Below are 12,528 nucleotides of genomic sequence, written 5' to 3'. Positions count from 1 at the left end.
TTCTATTAATTCTTAACAAATCTACTTGGATGGCACGTGCACCTCAGTCTTGTGTGCCAAACTGAACTCATTGTGTTCCCCTATAAACCTGACCCTCCAGTATTTCCTGGCTTGGCAAATGGCACCAGTATTCATTCAGCTGCATGTAGTCAGACATTTTGGGAGTTAGAAATCTCTCTCAAATCTGTTTCCCTCTGTAAGAATTTATGGGAGTTACTTTTCTTTTTTTTTAAACATCTTTATTGGAGTATACTTGCTTTACAATGTTATGTTAGTTTCTGTATGGGAGTTACTTTTAAAGTAACTTTATCACAATAGTAATGTAACTAGAGTAATAACAAGATATGGATGTGTTTCAGGGAGGAAGGATACTGTGTTTCTAATATTTGTCAGAGTAGCATTTATATTAACTTTTTAAAATGTTGCTTTGAAATAAGTTTCTTATTTAAGAATGGTAAATAACATAAAAGCAAAATGTGTTGATTTGTATATTTATGATGTTCATTAGCAAGTACTTTAGTGTTTACAGCGTGTTGGCCACTATTCTGAACCCTAGGGATACAGCAGGATCTGTGTGTTCTCATGGAACTTGCATCCTAGTTAGGACAGAGCCACTAAAGACAAGTAAACACATTTAACTTCAGACAGTCGTTGTCACTTTGAAGATGTTAAAACATGCGGGTGTGATAGAACACGCTGGTGGGGGCTCTAGCAAAACTGTATTAGAGAGGGAGGCGAGGGGGGCCTCCCTGAGGACGCGGCAGCTGGGCTGAGCCGAGTGGGAAGGTGCGAACTGTGTGAGCCTCTTGGGAAGGGATCCCGTGAAGAGGGGACGTCGAGTACAAGGATGCTGAGATTATGGCTGAGTAATATTCCATTGTATATATGTACCACGTCTTTATCCAGTCCTCTGCTGATGGACGTTTAGGGTGCTTCCACGTCTTGATTCCTGTAAATAGTGCTGCTGTGAACATTGGGGTGCAGGTATCTTTTCGGATTATGGTTTTCTCTGGATAGTACCGGGGGAAAGGGGGCAAGGGATAAATTGGGAGATTGGGATTGACATATACATACTACTTTATATAAAATAGATAACTAATGAGGACCTACTTGTATAGCACAGGGAATTCTACTCAGTACTCTGTAATCCCCTATGTGGGAAAAGAATCTAAAAAAGAGTGGATATATGTATATGTATAACTGATTCACTTTGCTGTACACCTGAAGCTAACACAACATTGTAAATCAACTACACTCCAATGAAAATTAAAAAGAAAAAAAAGTTGCTGAGATTAGAAGGAGCTTGGCATGTTTAAGGGACAGAAGAAAAGGCAGCTCATCGTATTTGTATAAAATAAAGAACTTATAGAATCCCTTTCATGATGCTAGTCTCTTAAAAGTGAGGTCATTGTCATGTGAAAAATATGGCTACTGATTTACACATCGTGCTTGTAACTTATTTCGCATCACAGTTGTCTTTAGGAAGGTAGGCTCACTCTTGAGTACTGCTGTGAGTAAACTGGTACTTGTTAGGAGCGGGTTTCTTGGTGACCTTAGCACCCCTCCTTTGGCCTGAGTCAGGGTTTATCTGTTTGTTTATTCACTTGTGCATTCATTCATTCAGCATCTACTATTGTCTAGGTATTGGCAGTTTGGGCTAGGAAGATAAGTCGGTCACAGTTCCTGCTGTCAGGTAACACAGTCTGTTGGTGGAGGCAGCAGAATAAGCAGGCAGTATTTGTAGTGCAGCAGAGCTCAGGGAACAGATCAACAGGGTGCCAGTGGCTCCTTCTGCGGATGAGTAGGAAATAGCTTAAAAGAAGAGTGAGAAGGGTAGTCCAGACTGAGGGAATTGGCTGTACATTGCGGGTGTGAGTCGGATGCATTCAGAGCACAGCAAGTAGGTCTGAATGGCTGGGGCTTGGGTGAGAGTTAAGGCCAGGCCAGTGCTCCTCCACGTTGGCTGCATATTAGAATCACCTGGGGAGCTCCTCAAACAGCCTCAGTGCTCGAGCCACAGACCAGAGGGATTGCAGCAGAATCTCGGGGGAATCATTGTGTTTTAAAGTTCCCTCGCTGATTTCAGCCTGCAGCCACTGCTGAGAACCATGGCTCCGCCTCTGATTCTCTAACACCTGTGAGCGCAGCACTGGATAGGAAACCTGGCAGGGGCCACGTGACTTCTGCCCTAGGCTAGGAGCTGATTTTTAGTGTCACTTGCTTGCCAGTGCCTTCCTTGTTGCCAGGCCACCAGCATGTGGCTGCCTCCCTGCTGGACCTTCCAGCCCTGTCTTTTCCTCTGGCACCGAACCTCTTATATGTTTGACCCATGCTGCTTGCTGGACTCGTGTCCACTCCCACCTGCTTTCCTCCCCATCTCCACTAATCCTGTCATCTTATTACCTGGCACCATACTCTATTAGAAGCCATTTTGGTGCATGAGTTGTTAAATTTCATTTAGAACTCTCAGTTTCCCTTCTGACTGTTTCATCCACTTACGAGAGTATTAAATTTCCTGTTTGTTTTATTTTGAGAACTGTCCTAAAACTAATTGCATTGTGATTCCATTTAAAAAGATCATGAATAAGGAGTTACAGTATTAAAGGAATTGTCATACTTTTTAAGGTGATTATAATATTTATGTGTGTTAGATTTGGACTACCTTTTGTGCTGCACTTAGAGAAGACAATAGCATGGGACCTTCTGCAGAGGGAAATCTTGGAGAAGATGAAGTATTTCTTGAGGCCCACAGTTGGCATTCAGGTGTGTAAGCCTTTTGGTACTCCAGCATAGCATGTGTGTACAGTCATGAAGAAACAGTCATTACAGTGAGATTGGAAGTTCAGACCTTTGCCCTTAGGAAAGACCAGACACTGAGCTGGAATGCTGGGGAGCCCTGGAGAAAAGCTGTGTAGTAAAATCTGCTGTGTTCAGGTTTTCCAGAATGAGGACTGTCCCTCATTTTACGAAGGGAGCTGGCCACGGCACGGTTTTCCATGCACTGCCAGGTGTTCCTTTATAATGTTTGTCTAATAAAGTTTAGCACGTGATCAGCTTGGAGAGATTTTGTAGACTATCTGTATATTTTCAGAATTATGATTTCTTTGTTAAGATATCCGTGGAAAACTTATATTAATGTTCAGCTAAAGTAACATATTACTTGTCTTGCATAACATATTTGATATGTAAATTGCATTTGGGGCAATTATATTTAAAGTGTATTAGAGTGGCTCAACAGCCTTACAGAATGTTGTAGAGAAGCATTTTGCAAAACAGTTTGCTCTCCCTCTAATCTGTTTTGGAAATGCCCCGGTGAACCACATGCCCTCGAAGAGAAACTCAGCCTGATTTGCCTTTGCCATTTGTTGCAGGTGTGTCCATTCAGTTTGCGAGTGGTCAGTGTTGTGGGAATAACATACTTGCTGCCCCAGGAGGAGCAGCCCCTGTGCCACCCAACAGTAGAAAGGTAAAAAAAAAAAGAAATCACCTTCTAGACTTTCATATATGTTTGTGTGTAATTTCTAGTGATGTCTGATGTAATTTCCTGTGAAGTGTGGTAGGTCCTTCAGGCTCACTTAGAAAGTAAACACTTATTTTACTTTTGATTCATATTTGAGTAGGATATGTTTTATGATCTTTTTTGGAATCAGGAAAGCCTAGAGTACTGATGTTAGGAAAGTAAATTGATCGGTCTCAGGACCACAGATGAATTGCACTTTCATATTCACCAAGATCAAAGTTTTCCAAAGTAGAATTCTAATCATAACACTTTCCTCCTTGAAATCCTTAAATGGTAACCCGTGGCCTCAAAGATAAAGCCCAATTTCCACAGTATGTGAAGTTCTCCACAGTTTGAACCCTGACTACTTCCCTTCTGTCAGGCCTCTTTCTTCTCCCCACTATCTTAAACATTCAGCAGCATCAAAGTACTGAGGGTTGTTTGAACGCACAATATGGTTTTATGTGTGCCTTTGCACGTGTAGTTTCCTCTGTTGATAATTCATTCCCTTTGAGCCTCTCTTCACACTGTCCCTCCTCTCCCCCTCAGAATTATCTTCTCCCCTCTGCTATCTCTGTGCTTTAACATACTTCTGTTATTAATAAAGTAATAGAGATAAGTGTATATAGACACACGATACATATATGGATACATATAAATATAAAAACACATTATTGTTTTCATTATAATGACTTTTTCAACAAATATCATAGTGCCTGCATTTCAGGATTCCAAAAAAGTATACAACATGGTTCTGTTTAAAAGCAAATCACTGTTTGGTTTTAGAGATTAGAGTTAATAGATTAGATAGTGATCCAAAACATTGCAAAACTTAAAAACTATTTGATGAGTAATACTGACTGTTAATGCTGAGTATCTCAGGAGATGGCGAAGGAGCCAAGGAGCTCAGGGGAAATAAGTGAGGTGAAACTTGAGGGGTGCCTTGTAGGAAGGCACAGTTTACATTGGTGTGGGCACAGTCCAGGGACCAATCATGGCATATGGGGGGAGGTGGAGAGATGCAGGAGCAGACTTTGTTCCCAGAGAGACTATCATCCCGTCCAATCTCTATTGATTTGGTGAGATATTGGACAAAAATTGGAAAGATCGTAACATCTAAGAGTTATTGTGGATAACCTTATAGTGTGGTACTAAATTTCTTCCAATATCTTTATTTCCATATTGAATATTTTAATTTAAGGATTTTTCAGTCCAGTTGTAATCAAGTTATTAAATAAGAGTTTATAATGGTCAGAAACCTTTTCTGATGGGGAACGATGATGAAGATTTTCAGCAATCACACTATGATTTCAGATTTCAGATAGGATGTATAATTAATTAAAATCATTTATTTAGAAAGTAATACGTGACTTCCTTCCCCATCCTATAGGGCACTAAAATCTTGTGGACCAGGTGGCACTGCTCACGTGAAATTAGTGGTAGAATGGGACAAGGAGACAAAAGATTTGTAAGTATTTTTTTTAACTTAGTGTTTGTAGAGTCATTGTCTTAATTATCACTATGATAGCATACCTTTGATCTTTCAAATTAGCTGAAACACAAACCTCTGTTTTCTTCAGCTAAGTATCCAAGTGTGTTGCTGATCCTTTATTTAAGTAATTTATTATTTCTCTCCTATACATTCTGTCGTCTGGATCCCAAAACCTTAGAACATTTGTTTGCTGCTAATGAGACAGAAGCTATATACTCATTAACTACTGTGTAGGTCAAATTACTTTGATTTTTATTACAGACCCATTAACTCTAGCAAGTTCTGCCAAATGCATGCCCTTTGATACAAAGGACAAGAATATATGAATTAATCAGTACAGTTTGTGCCCAATCCCAGAAAAAACAATTTCAAGTTATTTCTTGAAAATAACGTTATAGATAGAGAATGTCTCACGACATTTTGGAACATAGAAAAGTTGCGTTGCCACTTTTGCTTTCCTACATATTGACCTTTTTGGTTATGAATTTACAGCCACGTTGTGAAGCTGTTAATTGTATTTTGTGTCACTTTTCCAAGACATTCTCTAATACATGCTTTTTCTCCTCTGATCGCAGCTTGTTTGTAAATACCGAAGATGAGTATATCCCTGATGCAGAAAGTGTCCGGCTGCAAAGGGAGCGTCACCATCAGCCTCAAACTTGCACTTTATCCCAGTGTTTCCAACTCTACACCAAAGAGGAGCGGGTAAGGGTTGGGCAGCATTTGTTGGGTGGTGAGGGTAGTAGGGAGGGCCCAGGGCAAGATGACAGTGGAGAAACAAATTATGCCCCAGAAAACTCCCCAAGGATTTTTGCATTTACATAGGTTCTGCACATGTGATGTGCATCTTAGTGTTATTCCTCTTAGGATTTTAACAAAAAGTAGTTTAAATTTCTGGAAAACCTTGATTAAATGAAATGCTCTAGACATGAACCTTTGTATAGTTCCTTTTTTTTTTTTTACTTTTTAATGGTTAATGATAAAGTTATATTTTTGTTTCAGTTTAGAGATTTTAAATTATTTTCCTTAGTAACTAGAGCAGTGATTCTCAACTTTTTGGAACTAAGAACATAGGTACCATTTTAATTAAAATTAATTAAAATTAAAAATTCAGTTCCTTAGTTGCATTAGCCACATTTCAAGGGATCAGGAGACACACGTGGCTAGTGACTCGTATTGGACAGTGTAGATATAGACATAAAATTCTGTTGGACAACATGCTTTAGACCACTTAGCATAGTGTTTGCAGATCATAGGTACTCAGTAAATATTTGAATGAATGGATGGACAAATAGTGGATAGGACCCTTGCCTACGTGTTTTTTTTTTTTTTTTTTTTCCAACAGGAATATTTAATAACAAGGTAGATAACATGTTTATCTAACATATATTTTTATATAACTGAAGCTAAAGCAAAACATCCTGTTATTGGATAAATATGGCCTGCTGTATGTGTGTACACTGCAGTGCAATTAAAAAAATACTGTAATTATAATTTCAGAACTTCAGGATTTGAATAGGTGCCAGTATTCTGTCCTTTTTTCATATAGGAAAAGAAAATTTCTTTGAAAATCATTTGAAGCTTGGAGCAAAATTCCATAGCTGTATTCTTAGGATCACTCTGTAGAGTCTTCATGATTCAGATGATACAAGGGAAGCTTCAATTCAGCCTTCCTTTTAGAGAAGACATTTCAGCTTTCATGATCTCATCAACCAGGAGAATGTTGGTGACAATTACAGTGCAGGAGTGAAGAAGCTATTTCTTTACTTAGTAGTGTTCCCATATTCCTCCCATTGGCTTACTTGGGTTCAGGTCCACACCCACAGGCTGACCTGATTCTGAATGTTCTGCTTGAACTCAAACTAGTGTTTCCTGAAGGTCCAAACCAGAGTTCTGAGCAAGAGCCTCGTGAATAATGAGCCCTGCATTAGCAAATACTTGAACTCCCAAGTTGGGCCCTGCCCTTTACACTGACTGGGCTTTTATTTAATCAGGGCTTCTGCCATTGCCACTTGCACTGCACCAGTACCTGAAATGACACAGCCATCATCAATAACATTTTTAACAGCTCTCAAGCCACCTTTGATTGCATCTTTGATTTGCATGAGTGTGTCCTTATTTGGTCCTTTGACCAGTAATGTGACGGATGTTACGTTTCTCAGTAAAGTCAAACTTCTCTTCTCCCAGTGTGTAGTCATAGACAAGTCCTGCATTTCCCAAACAATCAGGATTTAGGTCATCAATAGAATTTAGAGCTACCCCACCACGAGCAAGCGTCAGCCTTTCCACATTTCTCTTAGGTCTGTGCAGAGCTACTATGCCTTCTTTTGCAAGAGCATCTAAGGCAAAGGGGTCAATTTCCTTTTGATAAATAACAACAAATCCTTTATCTGAATCATCACCACACTTTCTTTCAAAGTTCTATTATTTTTTTAACTCCATCTTTAGCAAATTTTCTTTCAGTCTTTACTAATTTCTTTCTCTCTTCTGCACGCTTATTAAAAAAAAAGCCAGAATTCACTTCTGTTTTTTCATATTCTAATGGCACATGGCATATGAAGATGTATGCATCTTCTACTTTTTTTTTTCATATCAGGATGCCATGTCCCATGATCCAAAACAAGACCTCTGATTAAGCTTGTATAGGTTTCAGATTTATGTTTCATCCCTGTGATCTCAACCCTGAAGGGGTCACTACGTTCATCTTGTTTTTTAATGGCCAAAATGGAGTCCACGACAGCATCTGTTAAAACACCAGCAAGTTTAGCATGAATTTTAGTATGTAGAGATGTTCTGGCCATGTCTGTAAGTGTTTCACTGTTCATCTCTTTGCATATTTTGACTAGTTGCCAAAACTGAAGTGCCTTTTTCTTTGCAGCTTCAAATCCTTCTGTTACTATTTTGAGATGAAGATCCTATAATAAACACATAGTTACAAAACCACCACTAATACTAGAGATCTTCAGTTAGATGCAACTGTAGTTCGTGATAAAGCAGATTTATGGAAGGATATTCTGGATCATTCATACCCTTTAATACAACTAATATGATGTGCTGACTTTCTGAATACTTTAAAAAGGATAAATAAGCTTTCAGTGTAGAGGAAAAGAACAGACATTGCTCTAGCACAGAGTTGAAACCAAGGAACTAAGGCACTCTTGGTGTTCACTGTGCAACAGGCCTTTGTGGTTTTTAAACCTCTCCAGGTTCAGGCGCCTTGAGAAACCTTGACGAGAGCACTTTGAGTTCATCTAATTTTGAGTTGATGTTTAGGATCATAATTCTGGCTACTGATTCTTACTGCTCACTCTTGCAAATAGGGAATCATGCAATTTCAGGGTCAGAGGGGGCTTTAAAATTTCTTTTTTTCTAATGGTTGGGTTCTGCCTAATTTCAAATAGGTTATTATCCAGCCGCTGTTTTACAGAGACACCGTTTTCTCTTTGGGTATCTCTGATGGTGACTGACGTTAACCTGAAATATGTCCCTGGTTGCTACAACCAGCAGGCGAACTCTCAGGTCGTTAAGAACAGAGGACAGGGCTTCATTTTCTTCTACTTGTTTGTCCTTCAAATATTTGAAAATAGTTTTCATCTTCTCATGAAGTCTTTTCTCCCCCAAGCAGTTAACAGCTAATATGAGGAAGAACTTTGTAACAGACTGCCTGAGAGTGAACAGCTGCCTCTGGGGCTAGTCGCCCTCCTTGTTGGGCCGTTAGCGAGGCTGGCCACGCTCCAAGGGCGCTCTGCAGGCCCAGCAGCTCTTTGTGGCAGTTTACAACGAGACAAGTACAGAAGTCGAGCAGTGTTGTAGAAACTGTCACAAGGCTGCTAGACGTTGCCTTGACATTCTTATTGTATCTTATAAAAGAGTATCTGTTTATGAGGTATTGGAAATTAAAAAACAAACAAACAACAACCTGTTCCTTTACCACGAGCGCTGGGCTGATGGCCACGTCTGTAGACAGTTAGCGTGTTAGCACAGATGTGGACTTGCCAGATGACACTTAGGTTCCTCCTGCCTAATTTTCTTTTTTCTTTTTAAACATCTTTATTGGAGTATAATTGCTTTACAATGGTGTGTTAGTTTCTGCTTTATAACAAAGTGAATCAGTTATACATATACATATATCCCCATATCTCTTCCCTCTTGCGAGCTGATCTCCCTGTGCTATGCCTGCCTGACTTTCTGATTCACTTCTCTCCACCCAGACTTCTGTCTCTCCCCATCTTTCCTACACACATGACAGGATCTCCCTCTCAGGAAAAATAACTCCCTCACTTCTGCTTCCCTTTCAAACCGCTGTGCCGGTCTTTCTCTTCTTTTCTGTGTAACTTTACCATTTAGTGATTTCAGGTCTTTCCCTTTCCTGCCTTCCAAACCTCTTGTCGTCTGTCTGGCTTGTGTTTCTGACACTGCTCTCCGAAGTTCTCGGGGCCCATAGTTTGCTCAGTTCAGTGGCCTCTGCTCAGTCTGCATTTGACCTCTCCGTGGGATATGGTACTGATAAGCACCCTGTTCTTGCCACTCTCTTTTCTTGGCGTGCATAAAAGGAATGCTTCTGATTTGCCTGTTTTTCTGACTATGCAGCCTCAGGTTCTGGTGGTTTCTCGACCTTTGTGTTTCCCTTAAAAATCGGCCTTCTGCAAGATTCTGTCCTTGGCTTCTTTCTCTTCCATCTGAGTGGGCATTGCCATCTGTTCCCGTGGCTTCCCTTACCTCATTGTGTTGATGGTCCCAGATCTGATGCATCTTCTGAAATCCAGAGGAGATTTTAAAAATCTCTCTTGGGGCTTCCCTGGTGGCGCAGTGGTTGAGAATCTGCCTGCCAATGCAGGGGACACGGGTTCGAGTCCTGGTCTGGGAAGATCCCACATGCCATGGAGCAACTAGGCCCGTGAGCCACAATTACTGAGCCTGCGCGTCTGGAGCCTGTGCTCCGCAACAAGAGAGGCCGCGATAGTGAGAGGCCCGCGCACCGTGATGAAGAGTGACCCCCGCTTGCCACAACTAGAGGAAGCCCTCGCACAGAAACAAAAACCCAACACAGCCATAAATAAATAAATAAATTAATTAATTAAAAAAAAAAAATCTCTCTTACCAGACATGCCCTGTTAGTACCTCTGTGTTGTCATCCTGAAACCCTTGCCTGCAGAGGTGACATGTGGATTCGAGGTCTCAGATTGCTGTTGAGAAGGATCTTGTTGGTAGCAGGATGGGGAGGATTGTTTGGAGCAGTTTGATGCTTGGGGGAGAGAGAACAATTAAGAGACTTGAGGAAGTCCAGGTAAGAGTGAGTGAGGACTTTGAATTAAGGTGGATGGAGAGGAGGAGACAGGTGTGAGGAGTGGCAGAGAGTGTTACCTCGGATGGGCGTGGAGCAGAGGAAGAGGGAAGGGTTTGAGGATCTGGGTTAACCCCCCGTGTTCTGCTCTTGACGGGCGGTTGTGGGATTTGCTGGGGTAGGACACACAGGAGGAGGAGGAAAGGGAACTATGTTGGTAGAAAGGCGGCGAGTTGAGTTTGGGAGTGTGCTGAGCGTGAGGTCTGTGACATCTAACATCTCTGTGCAGTAGTCACCTAGGTGGCCATTCCTCTTTGAGAGAGAATCTGTTCAGCAAATGTTTGGGTGCCCGCTCTAGCCAGGTGCCACTTTTAATTGTGTTTTTCTGTTGACTCCCATCATACATAGTTTGGGAAGGTTCAGAGTTGTGCCGTGCCCTGGCCAGGAAGTGAGCCTGGCTGTCTCCTGTTAACAAAGTCTTGCCTTAAGTGGCCCTTAACAGAAGTCGTGCTCCTTGTTTTCAGCTTGCCCCAGATGACGCCTGGCGGTGCCCGCACTGCAAGCAGCTGCAGCAGGGGAGCATTACGTTAAGCCTCTGGACTCTGCCTGACGTGCTTATCATACACCTAAAGCGATTCCGACAGGTAAGGAAACCCTCTGTCACAGGGAAAAGAGCTGTGACCAAGGTTCTATGCCCCTGACTGGTGGGCTGTTGGGCGGGGAGTGCTTTGGTGTCCCTGTTTGATCCCGTGATCCTGTGCTGTTGCAGACACACATCTGCCCCTATGTTTGGAGCCATGTTTTGTTCTTTCCCAGAGCAAAGTTTGTGCATCCTGTGACCCTTTAAATCCTAACCATTTTAGTTCATACTGCAGATATTTTACTTTGTTCCTGAGGATTTGCTTTAGATTTGTAAATGTTGTGCTCAAGTAAGTGTACTTTGGGATTAAAAAAAAAAAATTGAGCGCCTTTCTTGGGGGTGGGTAGAATTCTATTTCTGCCCTAAAGTAATAACGGTTGTTGTCCTGCTTCCAAGGAGCAGTTGTACAGTTGGGGAGATGGGTCATAAATACGTACAAAGAAAATCTGCTTTGAGTTGTATTGCTTTGTGAGTCAATTTTCCCACAGAGGCTCTCTATTCCTAAGGTTAGAGTTATCCTGGGCAACCCCCTTGTAAGAGAGGTAAATGAGAGGTAAACGCTGGAGGAGTCTGAGCCTGGCGTAAGAAAGTTTGGATCGGGAAGATTAGGAGGAAGCCTGTACCAGGTGAGGTGGGAGCAGGGCTGCACATGTATAGTGGCTGAGGGAGCAGCGGGTGCAGAGCATGTGCAAGAGGCTGAAAGCTGAGGCCAGTGTGGCTGCGGCTCCGGGGGGTTGGGGGGAGAAAGGCGTGCGTTGAGGTAGAAGAGCAGGCAGGGGCTGGCCGTCCAAGCAGTCCTTGTAGGCAGAGTGGGATTCTGAAGCAGAGAAGCAGCATGACCAAATTTGTGCTTGGAAGAGACCATTCAGGCTGCTGTGTGGAGAATTAGAGGCTACAAAGGATGAAGACAGGGAGACCTGAAGGAGGCCTTTGCAGTCACCGGGGCGGGGGGCCGGCCGATGGCTCGCAGTGGAGTTGGGCAGTGGAGATGGAGAGACCTGGATAGACTTGAGAGATGTCTGGGGCTGGCCGATGAAGTGAATGTGTCGGGGGCGCGCACATGGTCCCCAGGGTGGCCTTTCACACACAGGTTTGGGGTCCAGCTCCTGTAGTAGTGAGGAGCGGGCACTTGCCCTGAGTGTCCCAGCTGTATGCTTCCATTGGGATCTGCAGTGGGACGGCCGGTTGAGGGTTTGGACCCAGCTTCTCTGTCTCCTTCCATACACACAGACTGGCTTCCTTTGCTTTCTGTTTCTTTTGAAGACATATCATCACCCTTCCAGCGCCCCAACTCAGAACTGCAGTGTCATCTTTGACTCTTCTTTCTTGTCCCTGTCACCTAGGCAGTCACCTCTTCGGCCTGGTTGTGCCTCTCCACTGCCTCCTGTACGTGTCCCCTTCTCCCCATTCTTGCTGTCATCCTGCCAGTTCCAACTTCTGATACTTCCGAACTGGTTGTAGTTGCAGTGTCTTTTCATTGGTTTCGTAACCTACACTGCTCTTCTCTTTCTACCATGTTTTGGGCACTACTTAATGACAGCTCTGATGGCATACCCTCCTCCCTCAAAGCCTCAGTGCTTCTCCCTTGACTGCAGAACAAGGTCCAGGTTCTT

The 12,528-nt window shown here is 42.5% G+C and overlaps 1 protein-coding gene, 1 non-coding gene and 1 pseudogene across 3 annotated transcripts in view; 1 reads left to right on the top strand and 2 right to left on the bottom strand.

Moving 5' to 3' along the window:
• USP31 (ubiquitin specific peptidase 31) overlaps nt 1–12,528 on the top strand; it is a 69,080-nt gene that overhangs the window by 43,598 nt on the left and 12,954 nt on the right. For both annotated transcript variants that reach the window (XM_036825478.1, XM_036825477.1), the window contains exons 8-12: nt 2,652–2,763; nt 3,372–3,466; nt 4,890–4,967; nt 5,567–5,696; nt 10,800–10,919. In XM_036825478.1, coding sequence (XP_036681373.1) covers nt 2,652–2,763; nt 3,372–3,466; nt 4,890–4,967; nt 5,567–5,696; nt 10,800–10,919 — 535 coding nt within the window. The remainder of the gene's footprint in view (nt 1–2,651; nt 2,764–3,371; nt 3,467–4,889; nt 4,968–5,566; nt 5,697–10,799; nt 10,920–12,528) is intronic.
• On the bottom strand, nt 6,651–9,743 carry LOC118880915 (annotated as a pseudogene).
• On the bottom strand, nt 8,039–8,167 carry LOC118882115. Its single transcript, XR_005016670.1, has one exon. It is a non-coding gene; the product is annotated as a small nucleolar RNA SNORA22 (small nucleolar RNA).

This window comes from Balaenoptera musculus, chromosome 15, assembly GCF_009873245.2.
Source record: "Balaenoptera musculus isolate JJ_BM4_2016_0621 chromosome 15, mBalMus1.pri.v3, whole genome shotgun sequence".
NCBI classification, from domain to species: Eukaryota; Metazoa; Chordata; class Mammalia; order Artiodactyla; family Balaenopteridae; genus Balaenoptera; species Balaenoptera musculus.
Note: the sequence above shows the minus strand (reverse complement) of the source record. Positions and strands in the feature narration are given on the sequence as shown.